At 38.3% G+C, this 19,156-nt stretch overlaps 1 protein-coding gene across 2 annotated transcripts in view; it reads left to right on the top strand.

Moving 5' to 3' along the window:
- Window positions 1–19,156, top strand: part of lama4 (laminin, alpha 4) — a 112,063-nt gene that overhangs the window by 12,022 nt on the left and 80,885 nt on the right. For both annotated transcript variants that reach the window (XM_065263715.2, XM_065263714.2), the window contains exons 3-15: window positions 971–1,098; window positions 2,801–2,881; window positions 2,974–3,188; window positions 3,271–3,371; window positions 3,537–3,717; window positions 8,710–8,793; window positions 13,736–13,887; window positions 14,222–14,332; window positions 15,711–15,822; window positions 16,530–16,694; window positions 16,773–16,966; window positions 18,680–18,796; window positions 18,899–19,047. In XM_065263715.2, coding sequence (XP_065119787.1) covers window positions 971–1,098; window positions 2,801–2,881; window positions 2,974–3,188; window positions 3,271–3,371; window positions 3,537–3,717; window positions 8,710–8,793; window positions 13,736–13,887; window positions 14,222–14,332; window positions 15,711–15,822; window positions 16,530–16,694; window positions 16,773–16,966; window positions 18,680–18,796; window positions 18,899–19,047 — 1,790 coding nt within the window. The remainder of the gene's footprint in view (window positions 1–970; window positions 1,099–2,800; window positions 2,882–2,973; window positions 3,189–3,270; window positions 3,372–3,536; window positions 3,718–8,709; window positions 8,794–13,735; window positions 13,888–14,221; window positions 14,333–15,710; window positions 15,823–16,529; window positions 16,695–16,772; window positions 16,967–18,679; window positions 18,797–18,898; window positions 19,048–19,156) is intronic.

Raw genomic sequence — 19,156 nt, 5'->3', positions numbered from 1 at the left:
ATACTGTATATCAAGCATCTAGATGGAAGATATTTTCAGAAAACACTATTTAAGAACTAAAGGATATTTTTTAACTAGGACTATTTAATTCAATATTTTGTGAGATCACAATTTCATCCATGTAAATAATTCATAAAAACACTCTTTTTCGAAAAGACATCCTGGGATTTTTAACAACCACAGAGAGTCAGGACCTTGGTTCATCCGAAAGACGGTGCTTTTTGACAGTATAGTGTCTCTGTCACTATACTGGGATGTTAGGACCCACACAGACCACAGGGTGAGCACCCCCTGGCTTTCCCAGGTGGTCTCCCATCCAAGTACTGACCAAGCTCAGCCCTGCTTAGCTTCAGTGGGCAAGTTGTCTTGGGCTACAGGGTGATATGGCTACCAGCTGGTAAGGTAACGGTAAGGACAGGACATACAGGATACGCATTTCAGATGTGTGACAAGTCACAACAGTGTGTGCAAGCTTGGCCAGTCAGAGCAAACTGAGCATTTCGGAAGGGGAGTGTTAAAAAGTTAAGAGCTGCAACAGAGCATTTGAGGACACACTGGGAAGAGCGGTGTGAAAACGGTAGGAAACCTATTCTGGTACACCCCAGAGACAACATAACAACTCTGTTAAAGAACATAATAGGATCTCTTTAAGGTTATTTATTGATATTTTTTTGAAAAAAATCCTGGTATTCTGTATTCTGTTTTCTATGTTATTCATGTTTATCAGCTTCAACCTCTAGTCCTACTTCATTGGCTGTAAACTATAGAAAATAATTAATGCTTGTCATTTGTGTGTTGCTTTAGATAAAAGCGCCTGCTAAATGTATACATTAAAAGGTAGTTACACAGATGCAAAGCATACTATATATTAAGTATGAAATATTAGTTTTTCAATTGTATATTATTCGTACCCATGCCTGGCCCTGATTTTAGTTTGCTGAAATGCATCTTCTCTCTGTTCTGCATGTAGGAATGTCAGGACCACACTGTTGGAGATTTCTGTGACCAGTGTGAAGATAGCTTTTTACCTGTGTTTCTTCCTGACAACACTTTTGTGTGCAGACCATGTGCTTGCCCGCTCTCACTAGAGTCTAACAAGTAAGCTGATTTACAACACATAAACATATGACTAAACATTTAAATACAAACTATCTCAAACAATAACAGAAGCACAGGAGTGTGAATGTGCCCGAAGCCAAATACCTTATTCGGTAATCCACGGATCATGGCTTCAAAACAAATAATGAATTATTTCGAAAAATATTCAGCAGATATTTATTGCTTGACCATGGGCCATAATCACAACGAATTTTATCTTACCACTATGAGTACTCCTAAATCGCACTAAAAGATTTTAGCTAGGAGTTTTCTATTAAAAGTTATTCACCACGCCTTTCAGACCTACTCTTAGTGAGGAAAAATGACAACTCCTAAACTAAGAGCGAGTCTTCGTTGCTATGACGTCAATTCCTATGCACGAGCTTCCTCGCAATGACCACGTTGATTGGTTGTAAATGACAGGGCTACCATGCGGAACATAACACAGATGCACCAAATCATGGAATTACCACATTGAAATATGTCTGTGTCCCACACAAAATAATAATAGTAATGTCATCCAAATGCATATATAATGACATGTTTGTGCAGGCCCCAGTAAAGTGCAATTCTAAAAAGGCAGAGAGAGAGAGAAAAGTTGTGAATTAAATTAAATGAAATCAAGGTAGCGTAATACCCTAATGAAAACCGCCAATTGCCTAATAATGAAAAACGACATTTGCACTAACACATGCTTGGTTAATTGACATCCTATTTGCTTTAATAGACTTCTCAAAGCAAGAAAATGTTGCTCCTATTGAAGTTGCCTAATGTAATAGTTAAATGACGGCGGGTGGGCTGGATTATGAACTTGCCAAAACGGAAAAGAAAGCCCAACTGGATGCAGGATTAGTTACTGCTGCTGGCCCAGTTGGTGCTGGAAAAAAACATAATAAAAAGGAAATTCGGCACTGAGATATCGAGCAAAACTAAGCTTAAGAAATGGGAGACAGTGATGTGCGAGAAATGGGAGACAGTAATGCATGGGTCAATGTAAGTTATAAACAGCCTCAACCATAGCAGGGAATAAAGGGAAGCATAATCTGGCAGATGTAGTGTTCCCTGCACTAAACTGGTTGACCTTGTTTAAAACAATGGCAATGAAAAGAGTAATACAACTAACCTAAGTCATCACCCAGTGTGTAGAGCTAAAAACAAAACCTTTGTTGGAGATGGAGAGACTTTCATTCAGTCAACTATTAATGAAGGTTTTTAACCAAATTTATGAGGAGCATGGCCATGTTCTCAAACTATGTTCTCAAATCAGTGCGAAGGGGTCGCATATAACCGTCCATCACCTCTGTCACGTGACAATTTTTGCAACATCCCTCCTCCATCCCATCACACTCGGCTGGTACCTATCCCAGAGGGGGTAGCCTGAGTTTGAGCTGAAATTCTGTGCTTGAAGCCATTCATTCGGACAGCACACCAAATATGCTTTATTATCATATTTGATAACATGTAATCAATAATTTAATTAATGTATTGATAAAAAGGTAAGCTAAAATTATTTGACGAATTTCAAAATTGCAATTTGGAAAAGTCCCAAAATTTGACTGATTTCTAGTTGTGCAAAGCTCTGAAATATCTCACTGGTTAAAACGTGCTTTTTGTGATTAATGCTTTTCATATTTATCAGAAAAAAATGAAAATATGTTGAAAAGTACATGTAGAACAGTTTTGTGTTTATGTTTGTCCACAGTTTTGCAGCCTACTGTGATAAGAGAGGTAATTTTCTGAGATGTGTGTGTCAGGAGGGCTATGCTGGACACTACTGCGAAAGGTCAGTTCTCTACTCACACACAGCATGTTATATGCAGCTTTAAGCTATACTGCTCACTAATGACTTGAAATAATCCCCCTCCCACCACCAAGGTGTGCTCCAGGTTACTATGGCAACCCCACGCAGGTGGGCAACTCCTGTAAAAAATGTGATTGTAATGGTAACTCTGACCCCAATCTGATCTTCAATGAGTGCAACAATGTGACTGGCCAGTGTCTGAACTGCTGGGCTAACACTGCTGGAGACAACTGTGAGAGATGCGCGCCAGGTTTTTACGGTGATGCAATCAGTGCCAGAAACTGTCAAGGTAGGTTCAGTGACCAATGTAATATGCAAAAAATTGGAACACTGCACAGAGTTCTTTTAATGTATCTCTTTCTCTGCTTTAGAGTGCGAGTGCAATCACTGTGGTACTGCATCATGTGATGACAGGACAGGTGTGTGCCACTGTAAGCCTGGGGTCACAGGTCGACTGTGTGATAGGTGTGAGGTATGGGCATTTATTTCACACTTGAGAAGAATGTGTGGTGTATCAGCATTTTTATTAATGTCACATGGGCTTTGCCTTTGAATAAATTATTTCTAGGAATGCATATACTGCATGCTAATCCTTAACAGCTTGAGAATCTTCTTCTATTTCACGTTGCACGTGTAGGAGGGTTACTCTGGATTTGGCAGCTGTATGGGATGCCGTCGATGTGAATGTGCCTCTGCTGCCCTACGTGCAACTTGCCACCCTCTCACACACACCTGTCAGTGCCGTCCGGGGGCCGGAGGCCGGTATTGTGAGCGCTGCCTGCCAGGATACTGGGACTACAGCCCATCCGGCTGCAAAAGTAAGTATGATTGGATTTGACCTTAAACATATTTGTACTCGAACCTAAGGAGTGTTGAAAATATGCTATACTACCGATTCAGACATGTCTATTATTTAAAAGTTGGATCTGAACAACTGCAAAACCGACAAATTGTATAAATGTACTACCTGGATCAAATGTGAAACCTGGATCAAAACCAGGTGTGGTTCTAAAAAAAAACACTCCCGCCAAATTACAACTTCCTACAGTATTATTGGGTTTAGGAATAGTTGTGGGTTGAGGTTTGGACAGAGGTGTAAAGCCAAACAGGTACTTAAGTAAAAGTACGGATACCTTACTGTAAAAATTACTCCACTACAAGTTACAAGTCACCAATTTAAATACGACCTGAGTAAAAATCTTAAAGTAACCAATTTAAAATTTCTTAAGTATTTTACTCGTACTGAATGTTGGCTCAAAGATGCACTAGTCCTCAACACAAAGAGATATTGTAGGTCAGTGAAAAACAAGAACGTTTATTTAGGAGGTTTTACTTCCTAATATAGAAAAGAAATCAAACACCTCAATATTTCGACATGGCGGAACAAACACAGATTAAACATAGTCATAGTCTTTTGACTAAAATTTTATTTACTTTCAGTCATATTTTTGTCATCTGAATTGATTAAGTTTTAGTCTAGCTTTAGTCAACTACTGTAAATGCCATGAGATTTTAGTCGACAAAATCTACATTAAATTTAATTTAAAACCATTTAATTTTAGTCTAGTGTCATTGTGTACTTGAATGTGCCATGCTGAAAAATATGTAGCCTAACTGTTGTGATATAAATATTCTTATATAAGTTATAATCTTAATATTTCAAAAATTCCAGTATTAGAGTCCAGTAGGGTGTTACAGTTAATATACAGTAACAGAAAAATTTTATAATGCATATTAAAAACATTGTTCATTTGAAAGATTAATTAAAAAAACATGTGGTACGTAACACCACTATCTCACATTAAGTGCACTACATTTCTTCAGTCATGCATCCCTCTTTACAGTAAATACATTACAGCATACTTGATTAAATGTGAGGACAGTGAAATTGTACACTTATTATCAATCTTAAATGTACTTAAGTTACTCAGGCAATCAGTACAGGACATCGCTGGTTTATTTTGGCTTAGTAAGTTATATCAAGTTATGTACCAGCTCAGGTTAGCTGATAAACATCAGTATATAAAACATTTGTGCTTGCCTTTGAGTTGCGGGATGACCCTCCTGCAATTGCGCTTCACTTTTGTTTTGATTGTAGCATCACAAGTTTAACAAAGGGTCCCTTGACTGAATCAAATGTGATATGAATTCATATGTCTGCCCTATATCTCTTCTCTCAGACCAGATGCTAACTTTTCTGTACAGTTTAAGACATAAGCAGCAAGCTGATGTCTCGACGAGTAGATTTTTACCTCTGCCCCTGTGTTATATTTTGCACTACGGTGGCTCAACGCAAGCCGTTCACCGTTTGACATCAAAGTACTGTGAGACCAGACTTCTCCATATCCATTTGATTCGCTCTTACAGTACTTTGATTTCATACGATTGCCCTGCGTAGTGCCACATGAAGTCCCTTAGTGTCTAACCTCGCGGCCACAGATTCTATCCATCACCCTCTGACACTTTAGTCTTGTTTTTATTCGTTGACGAACAAACAATGTAGCGAGTAACGGTAAGTGTCAGTTCAAATGTAGAGTACAAATACTTAATCAAAATTGTAGATGAGTAGAGAGTAAAAGTTGCTTATATTTTTGATACTCAGTACAAGTTCTAATTATCCCAAAACATACTTAAGGACAGTAACAAAGTACATTTACTCAAGTACTTTACACCTCTGGGTTTGGATAAGCTAATCAGGCAGTAGTATAAAAGAGAGGACTCGTAATCAGTTATCAGCAGAATTCAGTACAACACCGGCTAGAAGACTCAGATTCAATGCGACTTTGATAACAAACTTTGAGTGTTTGCCATGTTAAGCTATAAAATGGATCGCTTTTTCAGTGCCAGGGCCATAAGGCAGAAACAATGCACTAATGGGAGTTAAGACGCGTGTGATTGCAACAAGAAGTTATCGTTCAGCTCTTTGACACAGGAGTTGAAAATGCAGATCAACATTCACAATGAGAAATGTCTGCAAACTGGAATAAGATCAGGGAGCTCCTCAGTCCTCACTATATGCTCTGAGATCATTTGCCAGCATTTTAGAAAAGCACATCAAGTGTTTATGATTAAATCAGAAATAAATGCATGCACTTGGTTTCTTGAAATAAATCATGGATACGAAGCAAACTTAAGGTGCTGCAGACAAAATGTGCACGATTAGAAAAAAAATTCTGTGTGACGTGTTTCTATGTTTCTCTGAATAGCTGTTTGTAGTCCATGTTCTATCTACTTAAATAAGAAAATATCTTAAAAATTCAATTTGAATTTATTTATTTTTATATTTTGCATTGTTGCATATTAGCTACAGTACATATTGACAATACAAGACAACAGTTCTCTATCTGATTTTTAACAGTTCCAGTTTTAATTGTAATGGAATACAGTTACTTATTTTTGTATTATAAATGTGTAACCCTGTTATACCTTGGGTGTGGTTCCTCAGTATAAACCAAAAACTGCAAAATCATGAACTTAGGTTAATACCAAAAGTTTTAGTATGAAAAACCTTTAGTAACAGCACCAAACAATCAGACCAAAGGACTAAAATAAAAGACTCTTTTGTGGTTTGCAAAAACAATCATTTCTAATCTTACAAAAAGCTAGCCCAGCCCAAAACTTGTGCCATTGTATGAGATAGGCTCTAAGAAACAGAGTAATGTGCAACGAAAACACTACAAAGTCGTAGCTTTTCAGAAAGTCAATTATTAAAATATTAATAAAACACTTATTAAAATGATTAGGTCACACCCCATCCCTTCAACAACAGAAAAGTGCTCTTCCCATAAACCAACACTGATTACATTCTATCGTCTGCACGCCCACACAACCACCTGCACTTAAGCAAGGGGATAACCATTCATCATCTATTTCCTATGACATCATCACTACTCTAAAATTCCAGCCACAGGAAAAAGTAGTTGTGGTCCATGGGGGTTTTAAGCATGTTGATATGTGTCTTAAAATTGCTTGAAATTGTCATTTGATTGTGTATTGTTTCAGTTGCCTACTTATCCTGTTGTAATATAGTGTTTGAGGTTGTGTTGTTTAAAAGTGCACTTACAAAAAAAAAGGTTATTATGTGGAATTACATTTTACTAGTAACAATAAATATTTTGAATTGAAATTACATTTCCACAAGTAAAAACAAAAATCTTAATCAAGAATGATGTCTTCAATTGCAGAAATCAAATTAAATTAAAGGACAAGTTCGGTATTTTAGACTTAAAGCCCTGTTTTCAGATTGTTTATGGTCAAATAGAATGGTTTTGACTGAAATTTCGACATTTTCGGCTGCCCTGAGAATTTTCGCGTGTTTGTGTTTCAGCTCAGACCTCTACAATGGGTCTATAGGTGCACTGGAACAATCCTTCCTAAAATGCATTAAACTTTCGTTTACAAAGACGTGAAACTCACCGAGTGGTCAGGGTTGTTTACTGGTATGCTCACACAAAAATCGCTGCAAAAGACGCATTCCAACAGGTTTTATCGTAGTTTTTACCAACTCCATTGACTGTATTAGACGTCCTGTGAGGTACGGTATTACTCCGCGCCGGGAACTTTGTTTCTATTCTTGCAATTGGCAAAGGCGGATTAGCGCCACCACCTGGGCTGGAGTGTTTATTATTCAAGCTCTAAGCGGAAGAATGTACGGGTGTGAGGCGTTTGGGGAAATAGGTCCACAAGTTAACAACGAATGCTAAAACAGCTGTTGGAATGCGTCTTTTGCAGCGATTTTTGTGTGAGCATATCAGTGAACACCCCTGACCACTCGGTGAGTTTCACGTCTTTGTAAACGAAAGTTTAATGCATTTTAGGAAGGATTGTTCCAGTGCACCTATAAAGCCATTATAGAGGTCTGAGCTGAAACACAAACACGCGAAAATTCTCAGGGCAGCCGAAAATGTCGAAATTTCAGTCAAAACCATTCTATTTGACCATAAACAATCTGAAAACAGGGCTTTAAGTCTAAAATACCGAACTTGTCCTTTAAATTCCAACTAGTAAAAAAATTTAATTATTGATATCAAAAATTTGTGTTTTACTTGTAATAGCTTAGTTGTTGACATCAAGCAATATGTAATGACCAAGTAGTTAATTTAGTTTTTCTGATTAAAATTAACCATGTCTTTTCTAGTAACCATGACTTTTGGCGTACTGATTTCCATTGGCAAAACCATGGTTTCAGTAACATTACCCAATTTGACACAAAAAATTGACATAAGAGCAGGAGACTACAGTATTACAGATAGTAAACAATAAAAGGCATTACTTATGCAATGCACAGTATCCAATGAAACAGATTTTAGTGGATTCTCCATGCTTTTCTCGCATATATCATGTTGGGTATAGACAGCATCACTGATTATGATGGGTCATCATTGCTCATATCTAGTGTAATCATGGTGTACTGAGGACTAGTAAGTCTCATGTCCTCTATCGCATGATCATTGCTGTGAATTTTTAAATGGTTTCACTCCAGTAAAATTCCAAACAAAAGAAATAAAGTTTTATCAAAAAAACTGCAACTTGGTGGTTCAATTTTCGATATCAGGAATGCAAAGCTCTGTGAGTGACATCATTTTTGATTTTTACTACTGGAAATGTAATATCGGATATCCAAACTAGCCATTGTTAGTAGTTACTTATATTTCCGACAAAAAGAATAATAATTTTTACTAGTAAAAAGGTTTGATATCAAAAAATCATATCCTGAAAATAAATAAAAGACATATTTTGCCATAGCTTTCTGTTTTGAAGTGGTATAACTTGCTAAATGTGTGCTATGTGTGTGCTTTTCCATTCCTCAGTGTGTAATTGTAAAGAGAAGAATTGTGACATGCACACAGGAGAGTGTCTGCCAGAAGCCTCACATATCAGTGAGTGTAATATCGGTGAGTTAAAAGAAACAAAACAATAATACATGTTTTTAATATAATATAAAACAAAGCTCAAGTTGTAAAACAAAACTTTATTAATAGGAAATATTGTAATATGTGTATTGTAAGAGAAAAATGCATATCGTGTAGCAAGGCAGGCTTGCACTGTGAAGTCTTTCCTCATTGCAGCTATTTTGGTCAAGAACCACATACAAACCAGATTTTTTTTTAAGTAAATTTCAAATACATTTTACATAATGTTATGATAGTCTCTGCTACCACAAGCCTTTAAAACCAGCTAATCAGATCTGGGGATTTTAGTTCTGGGGTAAAACTTTACATAATGCATTAGCTTACATCAACTTACAATGAACAATATCAAAAGTTGTAACTGTTAACCAAAAGTACAATAAAAAGATACTATTAGTTTATGCTAATGCTGCTCATTGTTAGTTTGTTAGCTAATTCTTTTAATGTGAACCTATGCATCCCTATTGCAAGTGTTAAATATTTCACAGATACAATCACGCTCCTGTTTTAATATCAAACAGATTTTCTCCACTCAGCAATACACCGGCTGAGACGTCTGTTAAAAGTGCCCTGGTTATTGGAGATTCTATACTCAGGAACGTTGACATTGAGGCACCAGCCACCATAGTCGATTGTATACCGGGAGCCAGAGCGTCTGACATTAGATCCAAATTAAAAGTGCTGGCTAATGCTAAACGTAAGTTTTCTAAGATTGTTATTCACGCCGGCACGAATGACACCAGACTCCGCCAGTCGGAGATCACCAAAGATACTATTAAAGAGGTGTGTGAAATTGCAAAAACAATGTCAGACAATGTAATTTGCTCTGGTCCCCTCCCCGCCTACCGGGGAGATGAAACTTACAGTAGATTAGTGTCTCTTCATGGCTGGATGTCAAAGTGGTGCCCTCAGCATAACGTAGGGTTTATAGACAATTGGAAGCATTTCCGGGGAAGACCTGACCTGCTAAAGAGAGATGGCCTCCATCCGTCTCCGGAAGGTAGTGCTATACTCTCTAGAAATCTGACCAATAGTCTTACTTTTGATATAGTCTGACTATCCAGGGCCCAGGTCAGGAAACAGACAGATCGGCTTACCCATCAGTCTGTTAGCTGCCTTGACATGTCAAGATCACATATATCCCAGCACATAGAGCCTTTTTTACCAGAGTACCAACACATCTCGACTGTGTCTGTTCCTCGAACAAATAAATACAGAGCACCGTCTACCTCGTCTCGTACAAATCTTATTAACATAAAATTAGAACACAATACACTAAAAGATGAAACTCAAATGTTAAAATTCGGCCTTCTTAACATTAGATCGCTTACCAATAAAGAACCTATTATCAATGAAATAATTACTGACCAAAACTTAGATGCACTCTGTTTAACAGAGACCTGGCTTAAAGCAGACGATTACATCAGTTTAAACGAATCCACCCCACAAGACTATTATTATAAACACGTTCCTCGCCTAAAAGGGAGAGGGGGTGGTGTAGCTACAATATACAACAAAATGTTCAAAGTAAACCATAAATCAGAACTAAAATTTAATTCATTTGAAATAATACTGTTAAACATGGAAATAACTGATCGTAACAACAAACAGCTTTCGTTCATTTTAGCTACCATATATAGGCCTCCGGGCCACCACACAGATTTTCTTAAAGAAATAGCAGACTTCCTATCTGAGCTTACAGTCACTGTAGACAAAGCTCTTATCGTTGGTGATTTTAACATCCATGTGGATAACTCAACAGATGCATTAGGACGTGCGTTTATGGATGTTCTAAATTCTCTCGGTATTAAACAAAACGTGTCTGGACCCACGCATACTCGTAAGCACACATTAGACTTAATTCTGTCACTCGGACTCAATATTAATGACATCGAAATATCACCCCAGAGCGATGCCGTTTCAGACCATTGCCTTGTGTCATACACAATACTTCTAGATAGGACCGCTCAGTCTACAACATGCTACAGATTAGCCAGAACAATAATTTCCACCACTAAAGATAGCTTTATTAGCACTCTTCCAGACCTGTCTCAAATGAAACATGTAGCAGATAACCGTGAAGATCTGGATATTATAATAGAAAACCTGAACAACGTTTGCTCTAGCACGATGGATGCCGTTGCTCCCATACGAAAAAAGAGAATCAAAGGAAAAACGCCAGCTCCATGGTATGACCATCATACTGCAGCCCTTAAAAAAGTAGCTAGAAAAATGGAAAGAAACTACCGAAACACAAAGTTAGAAGTATGGCGTTCAGCATGGAAAGAGAGTGTTCAACACTACAGACAGGCTATTAAAACCGCCAGATCTACCTATCTCAGTACGCTTATTAAAGAAAATCATAACAACCCTCGTTTCCTCTTTAGCACAGTTGCGAAACTGACTAGAAACAAAGAACAAACAGAAACCAATAGTAAATTCCAACACAATAGTAACGACTTCATGAACTTCTTTACTAACAAAATTATTTCTATTAGGGAAAACATAGAAACTACGCAAGCAGCCACCACTCAACCCAATAGTACATTTACCACTAGATTATCATACGAACATCTTGAGTCATTTAAACCTACTACAATAGAAGAGCTCTCTAAATTAGTAACGTCATCTAAATCATCGTCCTGTATATTAGACCCCATTCCCACAAAATTACTAAAAGAGGTATTTCATGTAGTGTCCGACTCGGTACTAAATATCTTTAACTCATCGCTAGAATTAGGATACGTTCCAACAGCTTTCAAACTAGCAGTTATTAGACCGCTCATTAAAAAACCAAACCTTGACCAGGGAGATCTTAATAACTTTAGACCAATCTCAAATCTACCTTTTCTTTCTAAAATATTAGAAAAAATAGTGGCAAGCCAGCTACGCACATTCATAGCGAATAATAATACATATGAAAAGTTCCAATCAGGATTCAGGCCCCACCATAGCACAGAGACAGCGCTGCTTAGAGTTACAAATGACCTCCTATTAACATCCGATCGTGGTGAAATCTCAATCCTTATATTACTAGACCTTAGTGCAGCCTTTGACACAATAGATCACAAAATCCTACTCAATAGACTAGAAAACTATGTTGGCATCAGTGGTCAGGCGTTAGCCTGGTTTAGATCGTATCTAACCAATCGATATCACTTTGTTTATGTAAATGAGGAAGAGTCACATCACTCCCCCGTTAAATACGGCGTACCTCAGGGATCAGTTCTAGGCCCTATCCTATTCTCGTTATATATGTTACCTCTAGGAGACATTATCAGGAAACATAACATAAGTTTTCACTGCTATGCGGATGATACCCAGCTTTACATCTCGTCACATCCTAGCGAAACCCACCAGTTTGCTAAGCTAACAGACTGCATTAGTGATATTAGGGACTGGATGGCACATAACTTTCTTATGCTAAACTCCAATAAGACAGAGATACTTATTATTGAACCAAATCGCTCCAAACATAATATGTCAGATTACAAGTTTCCCATAGATGGCTGCACGGTGGTGCCATCTTCCACGGTTAAGAATTTAGGCGTAATGTTTGACAGCAATCTATCTTTCGATAGTCATATCTCCAACGTCTGCCGCACAGCATTTTTCCATCTTAGAAATATCTCAAAAATACGCCATATGCTGTCTGCATCAGATGCAGAAAAGCTTATCCATGCTTTTATGACCTCTAGATTAGACTATTGTAACTCGTTACTCGGGGGATGCCATGCAAATCAGGTAAACAAGCTACAGCTGGTTCAAAACGCCGCCGCAAGAGTGCTTACTCGATCTAAAAAGTATGACCACATTAGTCCAATTCTGGCATCTTTACACTGGCTACCAGTTAAATATCGCATACAATTTAAAATATTACTAATCACCTACAAAGCCTTAAATGGCCTAGCGCCCTCGTATATAAAAGAACTACTATCAGAATACAATCCACCACGTAAACTGCGATCACAAAATTCGGGTTACTTAATTATCCCTAGAATATCAAAAGTGTCTAAAGGTGGTAGATCCTTTTCCTACTTAGCCCCTAAGCTCTGGAATGATTTACCAAATAATGTTCGAGTATCAGACACAGTCGATCAATTTAAATCTAAACTTAAGACATTCTTCTTTAACAAAGCATTCACATAGAATGTCCAGTAAATGTACTTTTCCCGCAGTAGTTATTTTGTCTAGAACAAAGCACTCACATACCTCATACGGGTAATTTACTCTTGCCGCAATAGTTAGCCTGTCTGGAACCGAGCTGAATTAAACCACTATAATGTATGACACTTGCATTACATGCGAACGGCCCCTACGCTAATAGAATTCTGTTTTTGTCTCCCTGTCTCGTCCTCGACTCTGAGGACAATGAGACAAACAGACCCAGTTCCTGTTGCTGTGAAGGTCATCGCACCACTGATCAACTGGCTGTCCTTCAACGTGACGCCCAACCGATGCGCGACCAACGGCCACCGGCTGAACCAGTTTAATCCGCTTACACGCTTCCTATCCCTACCGTGTCTATATATTATAAATATAAATATTAATCTCTCCCTAGGGTTTTTTGTCCTTTTAGGATTTTTTCCCATTGGGTTTTCTCCTAGGGGGTTTTTTAGTCCCAGGGAGAGTCAGCCAACTTTGGCTTAACTTAGCACTTTACTGTATACGTTACATTATTAATATGCTCGCTTACACGGTTTTTTATCCTTAGCCGCTATATTCTACTTCTTATACTATGTATTGATTTTCAATGTTCTCCTCTACATCTACTCATGTAAAGCTGCTTTGCAACAATTAACAATTGTGAAAAGCGCTATATAAATAAAATTGAATTGAATTGAATTGAACAACAGTTGAACAGTTACATTATACAAATATGATAATTTAATAATATGTCAAGAGTAACTTTTCCTTTTCTCCCCAGATTGTGATGCATGTATCTGGAATCTGATTGGAGATATTCGTCAGTCCAACAAAACTCTGGATCAGGTCAGGAATACCGTGTTGAACATTTCTACAGGAGCTGCTGCCAATGACAGATTAAAATACTACAACTACACTGCACATAGACTACAGGTAACAGCACTTGGATGTATGGGATCTGTGTTTGTGTAACAGAGGCCAGATAATGTGTGACAGCTGTACGGTGTGTAAACCTCACTCCCCGATCTCAAGAGGTACAGAGGCTGTGGTTTTCAACCTCCTTGTTGGTGACATGTGACTCCCATGTCAGACTGAATTGGTTCTGGTAGTACTTGGAACATGTTTGACTAGGATTGATCATATCCGTACCACACAAAATATAAAAAGCAAACAAAGCTGTTGATTTGCATTGGTCGAAATTATCAGTTGTAGAAGAAATGGATATAATCAAAGAACAGATAATGTTGCTTTTATTGTTTTGTAACAGGCGCAGTTTGTAGGCTGGAGGAATAAATCTGCAATAATGAGAGCTGATACAGGGAAGGTGGAAGAAGAAACACATCAGCTGCTTAATGACATGGAACTGCTTGCTGAAGAGGTGGCACTTATTTCAGGACTCCCTAATTTCTGTCTTTCATAATAGTTGCTAAACTGAATAACTTTTGAGGTTATAGACCGTTTCAGCAGAAACAACATAAACAAGCGGCTGTCGCGGTCCGCACGTAACTTCCGGTAAACTCCGTTAAGAATAAATAACAACAAAGTTCTTTAAACATAGTTTATTTATATAACAAGCAAAAAAACAACACATAGATTACCTAGGAAACCAAAACATTTGTTATTTTTGACGAGGCATTCGTTCAAGAGATCAGTTTAGTAACTAGTCAGACCATTAAAAAAACGAAACCGGAAGTAAGGTTCGGATCCAGACGTGTATCACGTGCGTCCGATGAAACCGTCTATACCTAATCTCTAAAGCAGGGGTGGGGATTCCTGTTCCTGGAGGCCCACTGTCCTGGAAGAGTTTAGTTCTAACCCTAATAAAGCACACCTAAAAAATCTAATCAAAGTCTTCATGATAACTTGGAAATGAAATGCAGGTGTGTTTATCTCTGCAGGACAATAGCTCTCCAGGACCCAGGGTTCCCTACCCCTGCTTTAAAGCCACACTTTGAGTTTTTTGTTATTTTACACCAAGACTACTGAGCTTAAATAACATTAAAAGTTTTTGTTACAAACATTTTTCAACTGCTTTCATTCTGATATGACAACTTCTTTAACTAGCTGGGTTTACATCAAAACGTGAAGCAAATCTTTTCCAAATTCACCAAAAATAAAGAAAAACAAACAAATTGAATTACAGTAGGTGCGTTTTCATCAAGTTGTTCAAGGGAATTGATGGTGGTATTGATAACCTTCTAACCAACAGTAAATAAAACAAGACACGATTAGAAAATGGAGACAGGAGTGTATTTAGTTAGGATTTGGCAAGTTATCAATTTACTAGCAGTGCAGATTGTAACTGCCAAACAGAATGCTATGCACAGAAAATGAAATGCAGATTTTTTGATGCGATGATGTCGAGTCCCATATATGGGAAAGACAGCTGATACAGCTAGACGTGTCATGTGTGTTTAACGTTCGCTAGGTCAGAATTTATTCTGCAAATGCGTTTCCATCTCCAATTATTCGGATTTACTCTTTCGCATAAGTTAAAAACCACCTCAAGAGAGCGTACAAACGTTTTTGCAAGGATTTTTATTTGATATTTGGCTTGTAAGGAACATCACTTGTTTCTTATGTGATACTTCAAAATGCGCATAAAATCAGTGTGATGGAAACCCAGCTACTGTATACCTATTTGTCTTCTTGTCTCCCTCTGTCATGCAGCTTTGTTAAAATGAAGGTGAACAGGAGCCATGAAATCTGCTATATTCATGTGGTCTTGAACTGATGTTGATATTTTGTTGTGTCAGGAGGAAATTGTGAAGTCTTTGGGAGATCGTGTGGATCAAGAAACGCTTGAAGGCTCTACCTTAGCAAAGACACTCAGTTCTAATCTGACATCACTTAACGTCGTCTTAGAGGGTAAAATGAGTTGAATCCTTGACTATTACATGTTTACAGATCAATAAACCATTGAAAAAATGTAAACTGAAACAAAGGCTCTTGTTACACCTGGGTATCAGTGCTTCTCCCAGGTGATCAGTAATCATCCTAGACACATCGCTGTTGACACTAGAATCACTTTCTGTTACATTTTTAGACATCTTAACCCAAACCCCAACTCTAACCCCAACCCCAAGCAACAATGATTTGAAAATAGGAAAAAACAATGAGAAAACAATACATAAAATGACACAAGAAATCCATGGAAGTGACATGGAAAAGACATCCATGCTTCTGTCACTGAAAAAAGGCTGAATTCCGTGACATGGACACGTATAAAATGATCTAATTTTCCATGATGTGAAAACAGATTTTCATGAGATCATACTGCGCATGTTGATTAAGGCCAGGCATACACGGTGGAACTTTGCCTGTCCCATGAGCTCTATTAATTAGTATTTCTTTATTTACTAATGTTTCCAAATTCCCCCCCCCAAAAAAAACTCGAATGATTTGCAGGCCTGTGCAGTTTTTCAGAATATAATGAGATGCTCACAGAATACTGTATTACCTAAGCATTTATACCTGGCTTTTAATTGCTGTTTAGTGTTAATTTCAAGTGTCCAAGTAGTGTGATGTCTTTACAAGAGACAATGTGGTTGTTATAGTGTTTTTGTGTATTTCAGAAATGATCCGAGATTGGGAATTGTACAGTGTCCATCAGGAGTTAGATCTAGAAGTACAGAAGCAGAAAACAGCAGAGGCTGAACGGATCTTGGGTTGGATGAGAAAACTGAACCTGTCACCCAAAGAACCGCTTGCAACTACCGAATCCAAAGAGGCCAGCGAATGTATGTTTTTGTTTGTAAAACTGAATTCTGCTTGTGTTCCCTCATTTAGCCTCTAACACCCTTAATGTGTGTGAATAGTGTTTTGGCGTGTGCGTCAGTTGGAGAAAACGTTGATGACAACACAGGGTCATCTGTCTCCTGTGCGGGAGGTGATGGGTCGATTTACATCAAGGCTCTTTCAAGCTCAGGATCTCCTCAACAATGCTGATGATGCTGTGCAGCAGACACTAATGAAATATAAGAACAATCAGCTTAAACTACAAAGGAGACAGGTACCTACCTTATGCAGTACTCCTATTTGTTATGATCCTCTGGCTTATTTGGTAGAGCATTGCGTTAGAAACACAATGGCCATGGGTTCGATCCTAGGGATTAAACATACTGTTAAAAATCCAACTTAAAATTGAAATGGATACAAATAAGATAAAAATAGATTAAATGCACGGTAAGTCGCTTTGGATATAAGCCTCTGTCAAATGCACAAAGGTGATGTAAATGTTGTTGTGGGTGCAAAAACCACTAACTCTACCTTTGGTACTTCCCTTCCGTCTGTCCCTTGAGAGAGAAAAGCATCCGAATACTCAACTACCTTGATGACTGGCTCATTCTAGCCCACTCTTGAGAGCAGCTGTGTGTTCATAGGATCCTGATGCTTGAGGACATAAGTCGTCTGGGGTTTTAAGTCAACTAGGAGAAGAGCAAGCTCTCCCCCGTGCAAAGCATCTCCTATCTTTGGTTATATGGCATTCTCGATTGAGGTAGTTTCCTTTGGTTGCAGCCTGCCCGCCACCTTCTTCTTTAGAGTAAGCAGAGACTTAAGTTGCCTCTCTAATCCCCTTGACCTCAACCGTGAAGCACATGCACATTTACGGCAGGGTACGCTCTGCAGGGTGTGGCGGCTCCACCCTCAGGTGGTCCAATTAATTTGTCTTCGGTTCGGGCTCACATTTTGACCTGATTGTCTCTCAGGAAACCTTGCATTGTCCACTTTGGTATTTTCTGACCGAGGCTACCTTCAGCACAGAAGCCTTAGCTTACAACTGGTCCTGAGGTCTTCTTCTGCTTTTGCTCCAGTGAGCCCAATACCACAGCTTCACAGCAAGCTTAGGGAGGACGAGGATCAAGTTCTCTTGGTTGTGCCTTATAGACCCCTTTACAGTTCATGTCACAGGAGAATTTGAGGTTCGCACTGCGCATGTCGGGGTAAGAAAAGTCATTCTATCAAGTTGAGTTGCGTATCGTTTGGTTGAATCGTTTGGTTGAGTATTGTCACCTACGTGTTGCGTCTTGGGCTGTGAAAATTGCACCAGCTCTGCAGTTAAGTTTTTCAGGATTCCTGCAGGATCTCATAAATAAAAAAAATAGATGATATATGTGGTTGCCAGCAATTAAACGTGCAGACTGGGACAATGCAAAGATCAAAGAGGCTTGTGTTTGTAGTGCTCACTTCATTTCATGTAAGTTATCATTTATTAGCCCTGTTAGATTAAATTAGAAAGCCTGTATTCTATTGATTAGTTTTTAGTAGCCGCCTTTTCCTGACCCCATGCTGCGCGTGCACCCAACGCTGAACGTTGTATACCAACACTAAAGGATACAATCAAAAGCAACTCCAAACCCCTGGGCACTGTAGTTTTGCATATCCAGTCTCAGCCTGCATATAATATGTTATATCACTGAACTGACAACATAGGGCAGCAGATAGGCACAATACAACAATGCAGCATAAGCATGCATGCAAAACCCAGTACACCAAGTGGCCGGTGACCCTCCTTCCTATAGTATAGCGCATAGAAACACTGGTGTGAATCAGACAAGGATGGAGAATAGCAATTCTGGCTCCATAGCATGTTGCCCCACAGCAGTTAGAACACGCTGTAGTGACTTTGCAAGTGCCATTGTAAGAATAAATGTTTACTTTTTTATTTGTTATTGGAGAAACCTTTCACTTTATTCACTTCCTTTATTCACTTCTTTTATTTCAGGCACAGCAGCAGCGTCTAATAGACACTTATGATGCAGTTGATCAAACTATTGTTATGACTAAAGAAAGCATCTCGGAAGCAAACTTGACCGTCATTAAGGTGGAAGATGTAGTGATGGTAAGTATCTCTTGATTAGCCACATTTGAGCCTAAATCAACATTTACAAGTATTTCTACAGAGGCAAAACTACTATTTCATTGATATTCTTACTGTGTGTAGCGAGTCAGAGAACAGCATGCAGAAATAGATGGGGCTATGATGTTGCTGGAGAAGCGAACCGATAAACTGTCTCAGTCAGACAGAGATCTAGTGTTAAGAGCTGAGGAGCATACTGATGAACTGCAGAGACATGCTGAAGAACTGAAATAGTGAGTGTCATTTAAAGCTTTAATCCGTAACTTTTTTTGTTAATACCAAAAATATATATAAAAACTGTTTAAAAATGTTTCTTTAACTTACCCTAATTTGTAAATCTTT

The sequence above is a fragment of the Paramisgurnus dabryanus genome, chromosome 12, assembly GCF_030506205.2.
Source record: "Paramisgurnus dabryanus chromosome 12, PD_genome_1.1, whole genome shotgun sequence".
NCBI lineage: Eukaryota > Metazoa > Chordata > Actinopteri > Cypriniformes > Cobitidae > Paramisgurnus > Paramisgurnus dabryanus.
Note: the sequence above shows the minus strand (reverse complement) of the source record. Positions and strands in the feature narration are given on the sequence as shown.